At 29.7% G+C, this 19,587-nt stretch overlaps 1 protein-coding gene across 2 annotated transcripts in view; it reads right to left on the reverse strand.

The window, feature by feature from the left end:
- Positions 1 to 19,587, reverse strand: part of LOC129976562 (regulator of G-protein signaling 7-like) — a 339,884-nt gene that overhangs the window by 52,754 nt on the left and 267,543 nt on the right. For both annotated transcript variants that reach the window (XM_056090192.1, XM_056090191.1), the window contains exons 6-7: positions 14,234 to 14,375; positions 6,019 to 6,100 (exon numbers count right to left, since the gene is read on the reverse strand). In XM_056090192.1, coding sequence (XP_055946167.1) covers positions 6,019 to 6,100; positions 14,234 to 14,375 — 224 coding nt within the window. The remainder of the gene's footprint in view (positions 1 to 6,018; positions 6,101 to 14,233; positions 14,376 to 19,587) is intronic.

The raw sequence follows: 19,587 nt of genomic DNA on the forward strand, positions 1-19,587 counted from the left end.
CACATTCAGAAGAATTCGGTTCAATTATCGAAGATTATGATGTCACTACTGTCGGTAGTGAAAAGGAATTGTCTCTTGAACAAAAATTAGAATTAACGATAAATAAAAAAAATTTCAACGAACCAAAATACAATACAGAAATCTGCTATATCCAAAACCATCCGACGAGAAATCGATTTATTTGAAAATGAGGGATTTAGAGGTAAATACTTGGAAAAAGTATATCGCGCATTGCTAACAGTACCACCAACTAGCGTAGATGCCGAAAGAGCGTTTTCAACCACTGGTAATTTTTACACAAAATTACTTTTCAGGCATAATGATAGTACAATTGATGCATTATATTTTTTAAGATCACATTTCAAAAATTTGTAATAGTACCCCAGACTGAATAGTGATATTTACACTTTTTTGTGATTTAAATAAGATGTTTCTTTACTTTTTTGTGATTATATACTGTTATCTATCTATACTTATAATAAAGCTCAATGTGTGTGTGTGTTGGCGCTCTACAGGCCAGGTCATTTGACATACAGCTATCAAATTTGGTACATGTATACCTTAGAGGTCGGGAATGTGCACCTGGGGTCCCTTTTTTTGAAATTTTAATTAGAATTTTAATTATTAATTAAAAACTAACTTTCCCGCCAAAAAAATCTTTCATTTTCCCCACCGCCAACTTTTCCGCCAAAAAAATCTTCCATTTTTGCCATCGCCAAATGAGTAAGGCTTCCGGGGTTTTTTTCTCCCAACAGTAATGAGGCTAGGGTTAGTATTTTTCGGCGGATTATTTCAAACGATTCTGTTTATTTTCTTAATGTTTGATGCATTTAAAATTAAACATTGTTAATTAATCGATCCTGCAGATTCATTCTGAAGAACTTTTGAATAAAAATAAAACAGAATAAAGGAAATTAAAAATTTCTAATCCGCATAGCGTTACCCCAACTGGCGTAGAAAAAAAATCACGTATTTGCGTTACGTAACTGGCGTTGAAAATTCACGCATGCGCTTTGTGTTCTGAATTTCGCATTGTGTTGACGAATTATTATCAACCGATGCGGACTGGATTTAAATTTTTTTTAGGTTCGTTGCATGTTTTTGTAATTAAAATGTATTTATGTTAGTTATATATTTTTTGTATATGCTTATAGTTTTAAGTGCATCGTTTTTAAGTAGTTTTTTTAAAACCTGTTTTAAACCGTCTATTTTAAACGATTCGTTTCATTTTCTTAGTGTTTGATGCATTTAAAAGTAAACATTGTTAATGAATCGATCTGCTCATGATGAATCTAAGAAAATTTTGTTGACAAATTCCTGAGATAATACGTAAATTGAAAAGGATATTCTTTAGTGCCCATAAAGTTTAAACGCTGATTGACTCTATTTTCATTAATCAGATTATAAAAAAATTCTTTGTTTCAGTAAAAAATATTATTATATTAATTGCAGATTAATTCTTTCCACTTTAATTTAAAACATAAATTCTACGGGTGTTAACAGAAAATTAGAGAGATACATATTACGTTATGACTGAAGGCCTTTATAATATTATTAGTGAATTATATGACTATCAAAATTTGAAGTTTTAAAATATTTTGATGAAGCTATTAAAGTAGGAATTGCATAAAATATTTAAATATAAAAATTTTAACGAGCATTAAGATTGGCGAACCGGTTGGTCGACAAATTCTTGAGATATTACATAAATTAAGAAAGATATTTTTTAGTTCCCATAAGGTTTAAATGCTCAGTGACTCTGTTTTCGTTAATCATGTTATTAAAAAAATTAACATTTATTGACGAACACGAACACACTGATATTCACCGTTACTCTGATTAGATATTATAAAATCTGAATAGATAAACATAAACGTGTAAACAGCTGTGCGCCGGTTTCTATGGCAACACAGCTGGAAAGGGAAAAGAAGTTTCCGAAGAAAATTCACGCATGCGCATTGTTCTGATTGTTGTCATGACAACCACTTTCAACAGACGATTTAAATTATTTTTAGGTGAGTTACATGCTTTTGTAAGTAAATTGTATTTATGTTAGTTATATATTTTTTGTATATGCTTATAGTTTTAAGTGCATCGTTTTTTAAGTAGTTTTTTTTTAACCTGTTTTCAATGATTTAAATTATTTTTAGGTTAGTTGCATGCTTTTGTAATTAAATTGTATTTATGTTAGTTATATATTTTTTTATATATGCTTACAGTTTTAAGTACATCGTTTTTAAGTAGTTTTTTTAAACCAGTTTTCGACCGATTATTTTAAACGATTCATTTTATTTTCTTAGTGTTTGATGCATTTAAAATGAAACATTGTTAATGAATCGATCAGTTCATGATGAATCTGAGAAAATTTTGTTGACAAATTCTTGAGATATTACATAAATTAAGAAAGATATTCTTTAGTGCCCATAAAGTTTAAACGCTCAGTGACTCTATTATCAGTAATCATATTATTAAAAAAATGCTTTGTTTCAGTAAAAAAATATTATTATATTAATTGCAGATTAATCCTTTACACTTTAATTTAAAGCATAAATTCTACGAGGGATAATAGAAAATTAGAGAGATACATATCACGTTATGACTGAAGGCCTTTATAATATTATGAGTGAATTATATGACTATCAAAATTTGAAGTTTTAAAATATTTTGCTGAAGAATCTATTAAAGTTGGAATTGCATAAAATATTTAATTATTAAAATTTTAACGAACATTAAGATTGGCGAACCGGCTGGTCGCCAAAGGCGGCTAGTAATTTATAAGTTACATATTATTTTTTGTGATATTTACACTCTCTTATAAAACTGACAAATAAAAGAAAGAAACACCTGTGTTTTCTTTCTTTTTCTAAAATTTCTAATACCGGTATTAAAACCGGTATCCCGGTATTAAGATTTAAAAATTACCGAACACCGGTATTGAAATTTTGGTCCGGTATTGCAATCCCTAATCGCAATGCACTGTGGGATGCGTACCTAATCAGGCATCACCATCTATTACCCAAAATAGAGGATAGAGTAATTCAACTGCTACAACATTAATAGAATCTCTAATAAATTGCGTGTATTTTTAACATTGTATATTATCCTGATTTAAATTCTTTTTAAATATTTATTTAAAAACTAATACCAAAACATATTCCTATTAGAGATTCTAGCAACTAATTCTGTCATTTAATATAAATTAGCGAATATTTAATTTATATTTCCAGAATAATCTTCCATAAAACAGTGACAAAATCATCATCAACAATTTTTTGTCAGCAATGTTAAATAATTTATTTCCTACCCATATCAAAATTATTCTTTTTATAAACAAATAGCTGTCAGTTTATGCAAAATTATCTTTTATATCTTTATACAATATCTTATATCTTTTATATCTTTATACAATATCTTATATCTTTTATATCTTTATACAATATCTTATATCTTTTATATCTTTATATACAAATATTATCTTTTATACAAAATAGCTGTCAGTTAAAAAATTTTTTTTTAATTTATTGCCGAATTTATTTGAAAAATAATTAGAACTGTAAAAATAAGTTTAAAATTTTATGTAGTAATAATGTTATTTCTTTTACAACTTGAATATTTACTTTTTTTTTTTTTTTTTGCGTAGCAATATTTCATATCATATCGACATCTTTTTTACTTTCTCAACATGCTTTTGCATATAAAAGAGAACATATTTTTAAACAAACTGAAATATTCTTTATCTTTTATGTTACATAATGTGGTTCGAATTAAAATATCCTTTCTTAAAGAAGATTATAAAAAAGAGTATATAAAGTCAGAGTTTGGTCCATAGATCTCTGAACTTAAGAAAACAAATAAAAAAAAAGAAGAAAAGAAATGTTTGGTTGGAATATCAGTTTGTGTCCACATTTTAGAAATAATATTGTTACGGAACTTCAATTCCACTATGTCCGTAAAGTCATCCGATTCTCTTGTAATAGGTGTATAGTGTGAAAACAACCGGCAGTCCTCAATAACGAACAACGACGACTTTTATTAGATACAAATACAATAAATACACAGCCGTGACGAACACAGTCAACACACAGTAGCCCACAAGTAGTAATCGGTAGCAATAACAACTACAGCGCACAAAGAGGTCAGGCAGAATTCAGCAAAAGGAGAGAATTCACGTAGCTTCACTCTATGGCCTCTCCAAACGTCTGCAATTCTCCACTGTATCCTCGCTTTAGCTGTATCCAACTGCCGACCCACTACTACACGACTGGCTACTGCACAAACTACTCGATGCTGCTTCTACAATAAACGCCAGGACTCGATATACAGCTCAGTTCCGTAATCGCTTGATCTCCAAACAACGCTGGACTATTTCGCCGTTGCTTCGTTATCCTTTCGACGACTCGATGCACGACTCACTATTGCAGCTTGAGACTGCCGGCCTTTTATAGTTCCTGGGAGGCGGGCCGAGAAGGTTCTGGACCAGTCAGGCGTATTTCGGTCGCAATCTCTTCTTCATGGGCACAACAGCCACTTGCAGACCTTGCCTGACTCAACCATGCGCACTTTCCAGCGCTTTCTATCCTCTACAACTGCCTTCCAGTTCTTTTATCCTCGGAACACTCAGATCTCTTTTCACATCATTCAGCCATATAGTTGGAGGTATTCCTTTGGCCCGGAATCCCACAGGATTTTAGAAAGTGGATATTTTGAGGGCGCTGATTTCAAGGTTTCTCCAGACATGGCCGAGCCATCTTTACCTATTGCTCCGGATATCCAGTGTTATCTGTAGTTGCCTATAGAGTTTGTATAGCTAAAAATTGAATTTAGTTTGCCAACATCCTCTCTCTAGTACTGGGCTGAAGATAGTTCTAAGAATCTTTCTCTCCAACATGTTCAGAGAACGTTGAGTGTCCAAATTAAGAGTCCATTTGCATAGAGCAGAATAGGCATAATAAGAGTCCTACAAATTCTTAGTTTAGTTTTTCGACTGATTAAGTAGGATCTTAGTTATTTTTTCAGTCCAAAGAAACATTTATAAGTCATTTTTATTCTGTTGTCAATTTCTGCTTTGAATTTATTATTGTCTTTAATCATTTTGCCAAGGTATTTGAAATGATCGACTTTCTCGAAGGTATAATCGTTAATAGACAGAGGAACATTGTGATTTATAGTTGAGGGCGGGAATTCCGTAAATTTGATTTAATCTTCGTTGATGGTACGGCCCATATTTGGGTCAGAAGTTTCCAAAGCTTGAAAGGCCTCTCTCACTGCCTTTTCTGACCTTCCAAAAATATCATCTGCATAAGCCAGTAGTTGAGTGGATCTGTTCCACTGAGTGCCCTTTAGGCCTAATCCACTATCTCGGATACATTTCTCCAAGGCAATGTTAAAAAGCATACAAGCAAGGGAATCCCCTTGACTTAGGCTTCTCTCTGTTGCAAAGTTTGATTATCAAAATTGTGTACAAATATCGGCTAGTTTGGAACCATAATACAGAAATACATATTCGCAAAGTTAATAAAACTTAAAATATTAATTTAAAATAAAGCATAAACAAATTTAAAATGTGCCGAAAAATGAAATAAACGGTCCATTTTATTAAAAGAGGATGATAATGTATACTGCCTAGAGCTGAACAGTACGTAAATCCGATACTCAGTGTGAGCGTTCAACAATAGAAAAAGACTTTCTATGATCTTTGTATAAAATTTTAATTCCAATTTTCTTTAATCAAAGTGCAGTGTTTGGCCTTGAATATTGGCCTCAATTATGTAATTATTGATATTAGACGATATTTTTTAATATTTCTTTAAAAACATAGAAAAGGCATAAAAGATAATTAATGAATATACCAAGCATCGATACCATCATTTGTAATACATAAAATCCTCTCATATTAGAAATTTCTTGGAATGGTCCTTCTCTTCGAAAATTGTAAAATATCAACTTTATAAACAACATTAAATCAAATGCATGAAAATTTAAATACAATACAAATGCTGGAGACAAATGTTTACTTACCACAGGCCTATGGACATCCCAAAAGGCACGCTCTTGACTGTCAAGAACTTTCCTTTCTAATTTGTCTCTCTTCTTGTCTACTCTGAAACAAAACAGAAACATTCAAATACTTATGAAAGTAAGGAAAGATTATTATTATGTTATAAATATCTCTTGCTCTTGCATATTATAGTGGCCTCCATTCTTACTTCGCGATTTTGAGATTCCGCCAAGCTCCGTTATACGTAATGCAATTGTCTTGGTGATATTCGGGGGGGGGGGTAAAAAAAACTCGAACAAAGGTATTGCTTCAAATAATAGACGTTAACTCATTTCTTTTTAATTTGTGTTCATTGCTTTTTGTCTACCATTTCAATTATAAAATATTTTATAATGTATCTTTTAGTTGTTTTAAAATGTCAAGCAAAATATCTGCTATTTTAGACTTGTTTAAGCAAGGAAAAGGACAGTGTGAAATCGTTCGTTTGCGTAATGTGTCGTAATTTGCAAACGGTACCTGTTGCAATCTGTTGTTTCAGAGAACTTGGCAGTGATGGTCGACATTCAGGAAATGAATGAAAATGTACGGCGAGCACTTTCAATAACCGTAAGGCCATCAAAAAGCGAGTTCAGCAAAATCCGAGGGTTTCCATAAGAAATATCGTTCGTTAAATGGGAATGAATAACCAATCAGTTGTTTAATCAATAACCAAATATATAATCAATAACCAAAAACAAAGCTTCGACTAAAGCCTTGCAAGTTCCAAAAATTTCAGCTTCGTACTGAAGAAAAGAAGAAGTACAGTAGTGGGAAAAATGTAATTTTTTCTAAACTTTTGTACTTCCGTGGACCAAAAAGCACTAAGGCAATGCAAAGTGGAGATTTCAACAAGACTCCCGACCAGCTCACATGTCAAAAAGACAAAAAGGCCTTTTTACAAATTGAAAAAAAGGAACTTTTACCATTTAAATGGTATGTTTTGTTCTCAAATATGCTTTTTTTCAATCATCTTAATGCAAAAATGAAAAAAATATATATATTTGGGGCGTTTTTAAAAAATCTATTTCGAACGTAGACACATACCTTTAAACAATTACCTCATAAAAATGTATCAAAACATTTTAAATATGATTTAGCATACAAAAGAGGATACATATTTCTAATACTGATGATAATAAAAGAATTTAAGAAATAGAATACTGAGAAATATAAATAAAAAATATTCGAAATAAAAATTATTCGACAAGAAAATAATTAGCTTAAAATAATTTATTGGTGTTTATTATCATGTGAGAACATGATGTTGTTTTAGTTAGGGGATTCTGAAGCTCGAAATCGCGTAGGCAATGAATATTGTAGCTGGAAATCCCGTAAAAAATGAATAAAACATAAATGACAATTTTCATCATCATTTTTTTATCACATATATTTTTTTATCTGCTTTTACCAGTATTGCATTATTATTATAATGTGTGCTTCTTTGAAAGCAGATGCGTTTTTAAAAGGTTGACCTGCTTTTACCAGTATTACTTTATTATTATGCATAGTTCTTTGACAGCAGATGCGAAGTCTCGTGATTGTTTCAAACCGGTTTAAACTGGCTCATGACTTTAAAAAATAATAAAGTTTTCACATGATAACTTCAAATTTGCGATCGTAGATTTCATTTTTTTAATTTAATATATTTTATTGATTAATATACCATTACAAACGATTTCTTTAATTATTCTCCTTTTTTATGAGCTATAATAAACAATTTATTTATTCGTTAATATTATCTTAATCAAAATAAATTTATTACAAATGATAGTTATGCTTCAGTTTAATGTGTTATGATTAAGCATAATAACAGGATTTAAAATATTATTTCGGAAACTTGTAAATCTATGTTCAAAATGTTAAGAAAATAAACATTTTTTTTTTAAATCTAATGAAAAAAACCCACCAAATTTGCTTTTCATAATCTTTATTTAAATAACACATTTAGCTCTGGAAAAGATGGAGTAGCGGACAATAAGCCGACAAGTTTGAAAAAAAAAGCAATATTTGCTTCTTCGGGAAGTTAAATTGTTTCCTTGAGGTTGTTGTGAGATAAAATATGACAAAAGGGATTCAAAACTGCTTGTTCCGAAAGCTTTTTCTTGTTTATTGAACTATCTAGAGAAAATCTCGGAATTGGAAAAGCTCAGAAAAGAGGATTCGATCCCGTCAAAAAAGCGATAAAGCCAAAAACTTCACGAAAGAGGAGAGCTAAACTTTCAGTTTTAGGATAGTATCATACCAAAAGAAAGAGCTTGTTTCCTCAGATATATGTGCAGTAAACTTTTCTTTTTTAACTTTTTCGTATACAAAGTATCCAGTGAGAAAATGATATCGTCAAAAAATGATACCATTTGATGACGCTCATGTTTTAAATATCTACTAGTCCGAAAAGAATCCTGTTCTAAAGATGGCCACTGAATAATGTGAAAGGACGGAGGACAGACAGAAATGCTCAATTTTTTCAGATTCTTTGTCAGTCCTACAAGCCATATAATCGCCTCACAGTTGCAATAGGGAAATATGGACGGTAAAAGAAAAGATTAAACAAAATGTAAATATTAACAAGTAGATAGAGCTTAATTGGGTTAAGGCCCATATTGGAATATATCGTAATGTAAAGGTGGATCAATGTGCAAAGTTGGCGGCACAGAAAGAGAGTGTTGATATAATTTGTCCCAAAATCAAATAGTCTCTTAAAATGGGAATTAAGAGAAGAAATGAAGTTACAATGGTTTGACAGATGGTATATGTCCAAAAAAGAAAGTGTAACTTATGACTTTATTCCAAACCCAGAAATAAAAATAAGAAGATACTATCCCCTGATAATCCAAATTATATCAGGACATGGGAGATTTCCTGCATATTTCCAAAGATTTGGAAGAATGCAGGACAATAAATGCATTTGTGGAGGAATCGATACTGTTTACCACTATTTAAAGGAATGTATTAAAAGCTCGGAGTTAAAAAAAAATCTGAAAATTATAAATAATGACTTAACTACAGTACTGATGGTACCAGGTATTCTTAAAACACTGAAGGAGACGATATTAAAAATTGTCAGTTTTTTTACAAACTATTTGAAAGTTTTAATGTGTTTGGATTTCTATTATTATGAAACGCGAATTTGGAGAAATATTGAGAATTTCGAGGAGATTTTCTTAAAATGATGGCCTGCTCTTTGTTTAACAGGAAAACGAGGAGGAAGTGATTGGTCACTTTGTGGCTGGGGGACAACTGCCTCGAAGAGGATATCAATTTGATGAATCAGCCTGTGTTATGGATGGGTTATGCTAAAGACAGCAGTAGGCCACAACAAATTCTGTCGGTACTGCTTCGTTCAGTAGTAGAGGGGTAATCGTCTGTTCACAACAAAAAGAAAATAATCATTTTTTTTTGTTTGTTTGGAATTATTTTTCTCTATACGTAAAAACGATGACTTAAAAACGTTTTTAGTCAGATGAAATAAGTTACGTGGTCTTTACACAAAAATTATAGTTTCCTGTCAAACTTTATCCATCACCAATATTATTTTCGCGAAACTAGATCTCTATGTATGAGTTAATGTTTGGCTTTTGATTTATGGCTTCTCAAAATTATAGATTTGTATCAAATTTTAGAATAAATCCTTGAAGATTTCAGATAATACATTTTATTAATTAAATAATAAACTATTTGCATAGCGATGAACATCATAACTTAAAAATAAAACAAGCAAGACGGAAAAATAAAATCTTTACATCAAGATTGTATGTGTTTGTGCTGGTGCTCTACAGACAGTCAAATTTGATAGCCGTTTGCCCTACAGCTACAAATTTGATATATATATGTAACATATTTTTGGTTTAAGTAGAATACAGTTTCGAAGCAGCGAAAGAGACTTGGTATTTTTAATTCCGTTTTATTCTCTCTCGGGAGGCAAACATGATTATTTACAAAAAGGCACAGCGCAGCACAAAAACAAAAGGCAAAAAGGAGCAAACAAATGATCACTAGTCTTATATAACATAGGATTTCTGGCCAGACGCCAATTCAATACACGTGTGACCTTTGACACCTTTTGAAGGGTACAGAAGATATCACTTTCATCTGATACGTAGTACTGATGGCGTATTATTTTTACAAAGGGATTAATTAGACCGAAAGTGGAATTGAATCACGAAATAAGAGAATATTTTGAATGAAGTTAGGAAGGGCTAAATTAAGGTAAAGTTTTGAAAATTAATTTGGATTAAATTAAGAGTTTAAAATATCATTACATATATATATATATATCTTGGAAGGTGGGAATGTGCATCTCGGGGCGATGTTCTTGAAATTATAGTTTGAAATTTAATTAATTAAAAACTAAGCGAAATTTCGACGTTCCTCTACGATATCTACCAAAAACTGACTGGTGCAGAAAAATTAATTTTGAAGCATTCCAAATATTTTAAAATTTTCTTTTTACTAGTACCAATTTAACAGGCGTGCTAATGTTTCTTAAATTTTGGCAATAAAAAAAAACAATTTTTTACAGTAGATTACATTGTTGACCTGAGGTTCAAGTCGTTTTCATTGTATTATGAACTATCTGATTGCGTGTTTTTTTTATATTGTTGATACCTAAATAATAGGGATACTGTTTAGTGTTTCAGTAGTTTATGAGACCTATAAAAAATTTATAAGGTTGGTGAACCAGGTATTTATGTTTTTAATAGCGTTATTATGATATTTTGGGTTATATCCATTAGAAAGGTTCGTGATAAAATAAATAAAACATAAGATAATTAAAATAACATGGTCTTAATAGAAAACAGTTTGGTAGAATCATAGATATAACTTTAGATATAAACTATTTATTTAAAATCAAATAAAAATAATATTTCCGGTGAACTGTCCGATCTCCTCAGGCGACTAATATATGATATTTTGAATCATATATTTCAAAGGAAAAATGTGCTTTTATGAAGAAAAAAAAAACATACTCAACATTGTTTCATTATATTATAAAAAAGAAAAAAATGCAACATTTATAAAATTCAACTCGTATGTTGCCATCTATGTTTAAGAAAAAATCTATACATTTTCATTCTGATGCGACTTTATTTTCACATGAAATTTATCGTTTTACACCTTTCTAAACCCGAAAAGGACTTTTTTCAGAAATATATTTTAAATATAACTTTATCCGTCCGTGTGTATGCAAACTTTATAAATCACGCATCGCATCAAAATGTCGGTGAAAAGCACAAGAATGTAATGAACACGTGTCAAAGGATTTTTCAAGAATGGAACTAGATCTAAGGTGATATCATCATTGTAATTAGGCATGCGCAATAAATATCGATTACCTGCTGCTGTGGTGCCAAAAACTCAGCAAATATGCTATACTAATTCTAAAGATAATTCATTCCTCAGAGAGGTAAAACATTTTCGTGCTGAATTTATCAGATTGGAACAAACAGCTCTAATTAAATTATGCAAAATTTATAAAAGTTCCTCAGAAATGTATTAATTGATGAAACTAGTTTATGGTGAATTTTGTTAAGTAGAATTTGGGCGTCTTCATCCAGGGTTTATTTGTGACTATTGTACAATGAGAACATGAACATCAAGAACATTTGAATTTTTAATTTATTCCACACATTTAAATTAAGGATCAGAACTCTTGAAGCACTGTACATTGCAGAGGCATTATGAATTATAAAATATTTTTCAAAATTCTTAAAGTCAATGCTGCAGGTGGCGTAATATTTTATTTTCAATATGGTTATAACAGAAACCGAATGGGCTTATTTTAAATTTTAAAAAAATAGTAATTCCTTTTTACAGACTTAGTCTTGAAACTTCTTTGACACATTGTGAGTATCAAAAAAGGTAAATGGCATTTTGTAAAACAACTTGATGTTCCAGTTTCACCGCTTTGCCAAATTATTAGAATTATAAGAATAGTTGGTTTGTAAATCACTTATATTTATTAAAATTGTAGAATTGCAATAAATCATTTATAAATCACATATTAATATAAATTAACCCTCTTAGGCTGTCCTGGAATATCGATTGTACTAATAATTAAATTGTAACCTTAATTCTTAACACGATATTTAAGGATCCCTCAACAAAGTGTTATCACATTTCAAAATGTTACGGATATTTAAAAGACATATTTTATTAAACTTTGACCTGTTATGTTTATTGAGTGCAATAGTCTGCGTAAAGGTGTCAAGTCACATGATATTAAAGTAGCAGTCCACGTCATCTGATTACATGCTATCTTAAGTAATGCTTTTATTACATTTTCTTATTCCCATTTCATATTAAATATTATTTCTTATATTTATATTTATAGGAACGGATTCAAACGGCTCTCTTCAATTGTATCATGTCAACACAACTAGCAGTATGTTAGCTCCATTGATAAAACAGAGGCAGTGGTCTCCGCAAAATTTTCTCGCATATTTGCTGATAAAGGAATTATCCAAGTGAACGCCTTGCATGGAATTAGCGTAGAGTAGTTAAGAAATATTAACTTTTAGCGCAAATTTATCATTTTTACTGAATCTATCGTGTCAGCTTTGGCGCGCTACTTGGCGATTAATCACTGGCATGCGATAAAAGTATCTGAAAGTCGAATTTGTGTTTTAAAACACATTTATCACAACCGATAGAAACAACATTTTGAGACAAAACTGAAATTGGTAGTCACAAAATCATATAAAAATTTTATATATTTAAGTTAGTGCGTTTTTGTGTTATCGTGTTTACATTTTTCTGAAAGTACAGACCGACAGACGATCCACCCACTGTTGGATTTGGAACAAAATTTGGTAGGTGTCTGTACTATAAGTGCTAAATCTGTGCACCGAATCTTTAATTTTCTAGCTCTCTACTATTATCTATTTATAATAATAGGGAGTAATAATGAGTTTTAATTTCCTCATAACATTAAAAATTAATTGTTAAATTGTGAATTACATTTAATTAATTTATTAAAAATAAAATAAACATTGCAAACAGATGAAATTAATATCATTAAAAAGGCAAACATCTTTTTAGTTTTAAGACAATGTAAAGGCTGTTTTTGTGAAATAGTTTTGGAAGATAGGGTCATCCATTTCCGTAGATAACTCATAGTAATTATCTATCTGACAACGTTTTAACCTATTTTCGAGCTCGAGCAAACTTTGTTTGATGTCTATTTCTTAATATATTTTACATCTGTTTTATCTCTGAGTATTTGATACTTTAATTTGATACGTAGTACTGATGGCGTATTAGTTTTACAGAGGAATTAATTAAACCGAAAGTGGAATTGTATCACGAAATAAGAGAATATTTTAGAATGAAGTTACGATGGGCTAAATTAAGATAAAATCTTGGAAATTAATTAAATTGAATTTAGAATTAAAATATCATTATATGAGGTGTGTAATGATATTTCTTTATCTGATTAATATCTTAATTATTTTCCTAAGTTTTATTTAACCCATATTAACTAAATTCTAAAATGGTTTCTTTATTTCCTGATCCAATCCCACCTTTTTATGTTTAATTAATCCTATGCGAGGTCTGAAAAAACTACTTTAATCAGCAAAATGCAACGGTCTGAGAGAAGGGATAAAAATCTGTCATGTTAACCAATTTCTTTTAAAAGATATCCATATTTCCCTTGCCTGAATCGACACGTGTCAAAGAAATCCCTATGAGAATTTCATAGTATAAAATCACTGGGGATAAATATTTCCTGTGCTCTTTTCTCTTTTCGCTCTTGTGCCGTGCTATGGAGTGACGTAGCTCGTCGCTACTTGCTTGTTCAAAATTTATGCCTCCCGGGATGGAATAAAAGCGAAGTTTTTTTAAAAAAAAATTCAAAAGTGTCTCTCTCTTTGGCCACGACTCAGCTTCAAAGATATGTGTTTTATATTATATTATATATATATATATATATATATATATATATATATATATATATATATATATATATATATATATATATTTCGAATTCCGGGAAGTCTGAAACGTACGTTTGATTTTTTAAAATGATTATTACAATATTTTCTCTTCATATATATGAGAAAATAAAAAAATGTCAAGCCGTATTGTGGGAGAAAGCATGCGAGGAAGTAGAAGGATTCAACACTTCTGCTGGTTTACATGTTTCTTCCGATTTTATGAACTATGTTGATGAAATAATGGTAAAGTGGGGTCACTCACTTGGCTTGTGCTTCGGCCTGCATGAAGATGAACTCCCACTTTCTGGAGAACATCTTCTGGAGGCGCGCGAGGTTTTCGGCCTCGTAATCTGCTAGCTCCAGGCGAGTCTTGTTCTGCATAGTCCTCTTGCAAAGGTACACGGCTGCAAAGATAAGAATGCATCAGTTCTCAAGAAGACACTCAGATATTTACTAGCGATGAACTAGATACGAGACGTTTACATGTAGTTCTGTACCTTCGGGATTAATTTTTTAAACATTTTCTGTACAGTCAGGATAATTTTTCCCGGTATACATTCTATCATCTGTACATTCGATATGATTTTTTCAAATATTTTTTGTACATTCGGAATGATTTTTCGATATTATTTTTTTTAATATTTTCTGTACAGTCGTGATAATTTTTCCCGATGAACATTCTATCATCTGTACATTCGGGATGATTTTTTTAAAAATATTTTCTGTACAGTCGTGATAATTTTTCCCGATGAACATTCTATCAACTGTACATTCGGGATGATTTTTTAAAAAATATTTTCTGTACATTCGGAATAATTTTTCCCGATGAACATTCGATATGATTTTTTTTTAAATATCTTCTGTACAGTCGTGATAATTTTTCCCGATGAACATTCTATCATCTTTACATTTGGGATGATTTTTTTAAAACATTTTTTGTACATTCGGGATGATTTTTTAAAAATGTTATTAAATATTTAACGATCTGATTTTGTTTTTTTTGCATAAAATAGATTGATAAAATATTTATGATACAAAAATTTATCAACAAAAAATCTCAAAATTCTCTGCAAACTAAATTTAAAAAATTTCATGGCTAAAAAACAATATAATAAAAAAATTCCATTATTAAAGTTTATAAAATGATTTGTTCGTAGATAACTTAGAAACATATTACCTAGTTAATGAGATTAGAAATAATCTATTCAGTCTTTAACCGCATTAAAATGTCATGCATTTGTTTGAATTTTTTCTCCCATTTTTTTTGTAGCATTTATTCGTTTGAATTATCTCAGTGTCATATAGGAGTATATATTATGAATAGTATAAATGAATTCTTGTTGAAATTGTACTGGTTTTTACATGCACAAAAAATCAAAATGCACTCCCCAAACACAATTTTTTAAAAATAAATTCCGCCCAAAAGGTTAAATGTTACGGTTCGATAGAAGTGAAAATTTAATTTTTTCTTATTATGAAGCATTAAAGCATTTGTGAATTTGTTTTAAAGGAGCCGATGGATCATTATTTCTGGAGCAGTAAAACAAAATAAGAAATTATTGTACCAAATTTGAAGAAGAATTATGCACTGGATAACTAGAAGATAGAAGTTTTTACTGAAACTTCTAATTTGAGAAAATAGTATTTAAAGCTATGAAAAACATTAAAACATATGTTATGTATATAAAAATGAATGTAACTAAAAATATATGAAGAAGCAAAATTCAAAGAGTTTTATGAAGTAAATGGTTAAAAAAATTAAGAATATTGAATAAAAAAATATTCGATATTTTGTCGAAAAATTGAATTTTTAACTTTGCAATTTTAACGTACCTAGAAATTTTAAATCATCCATGGATATATAATTGGAAATTTATTGCGTTACATCGTTGTTAATCGTAAAATATTTTTTAAAACTTCAACTACGTATAAAAAAAAGAGTAGTGAGTACAGAAGATATTTTTAATTATTTAGAAAAGGGTAAAGAAGATTTGGTAAAACTTCAACTACATATAAAAAAGAGCACAGTAAAAAAAAGAGTAAAGAGTCATTTTAATATCAAACGAAAAAAAATGACCGATTTTTTTTTCCTCAGAAAAAGTAAACCAATTTTTTCTAAATACGTAAGTGTATCGTTTGCTAAGTTATAATTGTATTTCTTTTACTTTTTACTTAGATTTCACTTATCCAAAAGAGTGTAAAACTAATACAAAACTTTCTGTAGATACTACATACTGATCACGGGTTAAAGGAGATGAATTAACAATATTATATTATATTATATTATATTATATATATATATATATATATATATATATATATATATATATATATATATATATATATATATATATATATATATATATATATATATATATATACAGAAATCGTCACATTTATTGGCAATGGGTGTAACGATCAAACGGTCGTACGGATTAGAGCAGTGTGCAATGGATGTACAGTTTATAAACAGATAAAAAATTCGCCGGTGTTATTGATCTATTTCGATGATCGAAGGAGAAAGTCAAGACTTCACTTATTTAAAGGATGTAATAAAGCTAATACAGAAATTTCAGTAGATACTACATACTGATCAAGGGTGAAAAGAAATGAATTAACGATATATATATATATATATATATATATATATATATATATATATATATATATATATATATATATATATATATATATATATATATATATATATATATATATATATGCGTCGATCACGGGTGTTACGATCAAACTGCCGCACGGATTACATAGTGTGGAATGGATGTATAGTTTCTAAATAGATAGAAAATCCGCCGGTTCTTATAATCAATAATTCGCTTGTAATTATCGTTTTCGATGTTTGAAGGAGAAAGACAAGATTTCACTTATCCAAAGGGTGTAAACTAACACGGAAATTTTAGTAGATATTACATACAAGGGTGAAAGGAAATGAATGAAGGTTGACCATAAAACCTTACCCTGGTTAGAAAACAGTTATGAGAAAAAATCTATTGAATAAAATATTGTAATATTTTTATTATGGGAAAGTCGTGTTCCTAATTTTTTTTTTTTTAGTCACACGGATATTGCAACTAATTCAGAAACAGTGATTTTACATTCGATTCTATCGAAATGGTGTCAACAAAGGAAAGGTTCAATGTGTTCTTTAGTTCCATGAATTCAAAACATCCATTACTGTTCAATGTCAATTTTGGATTACATAAAGGAGAGAGTACCAATGCCAATTAAAGATATTGACATAGATATATCATAGTTAGGATCGCAAATTCGAAACGCTGGACAATACAATGCGAAATGTTCTTCGAGCTACTAAGAATGCTTATTTCGTAATTTAATAATTTAAGTGGCTTTATTGAAAATCCTATAAACGTCTTTACAATACATCAGAACACCCATATGTCAAATAATGATACTCTTTTTTAGTAATCAGGAAAAACTTTTGTGATCACCTTATATTCTATATCCCACCAGGTACAACGGGAAAGAAAAATAAGACATCGCATTTTTTTCATTGTTACAAATACACTTCAATATTTACGATGCTTTTGAAACTTTCTTTGTTAGATCTATGACCAAGCACCGGCATATATCGAAAAGGAAGGCAGTAAATAAGGGGAAAAAAGAATATGGGGAAGTTTTCGGAATTTTTATAGCTTCAGGAGAAAATTTAACTGAAACAGTATTTTTTGTTCGGCATTTGTTACACTCCAGATGGGAAAATAAGAAACCACGCAACTCACAAGTGAAGGTGAAACCAGAATTCGTGATTAAAAAATAATCATTTATAAAGCGTGGATAAATTGAAATTATTTCATGTATACAATGAAAGGGTAATAATGGAAATATAAAAAACGGAAATAATATTTACATAATATAATACAGAAACTAGGATTTAAAAAACATATTGGTAAGTAAAGAAAATAATAAATATAATTTATAAACAACAAATGATGAGTTGATGAACCCAAATAATGGAATTATGTGCACATGCAAAGATTTATAAACTTTGGCCAAAAACAAGTGATATCAATAATCCAAAATTAAAATCTATAAAATAATTTAGAGAAGGGAATGAATATATGATCCTTTAATACAATTTAGGAAAAAAGGTGCATTATTTACTCCACCTCTTTTGAAAATCTCCACAATTACAAAAATAGTAACTTTATTAACAAGTAAATTTTGGAATTATTCCTGTAAGAAAATGATGTTGTTTGGGTTTGGAGTTTTTGAAGCCTTAAAATGGAAAGGCAGAAAAGTGGCGATTTATCGCTTTTGACACATAAATTTTCTGCTTTTAGTGTTATTAGAAAATGATAACGGAGGGCTGTCCCAATTGGCACCTATTGCCAACAAATAGTTACAACTTGGCGCGAATATCCGCCAAGTACCCGATTCTCATGTCTGGCCAATAAAGGACAGAGGATCGTAAGAAGTTATCGCCCTAAGAAGCACAAAGACGAAAACGGGAAATGAGAACGAAACAGCGAGGAAAAATATCGAGAGTTATATATAATTGTTTTTTAATTTTCAATTTTTTAGCTGCCAAAAACAGTTTTGGAGCTCAAACGATTTTAGTATGGGAGGGGGGAGCACCCATCGTCTTCTAAATACATAACGCATACATGATAGTCACGTAATTGCTTAAAACCAGTTTAAATTGGTTTTTTACACATACACACACACAAATCAATCCTGTACAACTCGAGAAAAAAATTTAGAACTCGAATGATTTTGAGAAGGTCAAAAACCATTGTTTTTTCTAAATGTTGGTGATTGTGAAATATGAATCATTTGAGAATATGATATTTTTCTATTGGATTGATACCACGTGAATTATAAAAAAAAATAATGTTCTCACATGATAACTTGAAATTTGCGATAGTACATTTCAATTTTTAAAAATTATTATTTTTTAAATATAGAAATAAACAGTTGGGTTGTGTTTAAAACACTCAAAGGCATTCCGATTTGATTTGAGTCACTTTTAGTTGCTTTGCAGATTATTTACAGAATTACCCACTCCCCTGGATAATGGAAAATTTACTATAGGAAATTATTTGTCAACCTACGCAGTACTGAAATAAAAAGATAAATGATATCATTTTGCTTACAACTTTTCAGAAAACATTCAAAAAACCTTTTATATCTTTATATTAAAGTAGAATCAAATGTCAAAATTCTTTTGAAACACATATTCTGGCATTGAATTCCTCCTTTTAAATAAACGGTTGGATGAATTGATTTCTTATTCGATCGTATATGGAAAAACGACTTTTTTATTCAAAATGAATGTTATTTGATTAAATTTCACATTGTAAACTACTTTGCAAAATGAGAATATAAAACATATTTGAAAATGAATGTTATTTGATTAAATTTCACATTGTAAACTACTTTCCAAATGAGAATATAAAACGTATTTGAAAATGAATGTTATTTGATTAAATTTCACATTGTAAACTACTTTGCAAAATGAGAATATAAAATGTATTTGAAAATGAATGTTATTTGATTAAATTTCACCTTGTAAACTACTTTGCAAAATGAGAATATAAAACATATTTGAAAATGAATGTTATTTGATTAAATTTCACA

The sequence above is a fragment of the Argiope bruennichi genome, chromosome 7, assembly GCF_947563725.1.
Source record: "Argiope bruennichi chromosome 7, qqArgBrue1.1, whole genome shotgun sequence".
Taxonomy (NCBI): domain Eukaryota; kingdom Metazoa; phylum Arthropoda; class Arachnida; order Araneae; family Araneidae; genus Argiope; species Argiope bruennichi.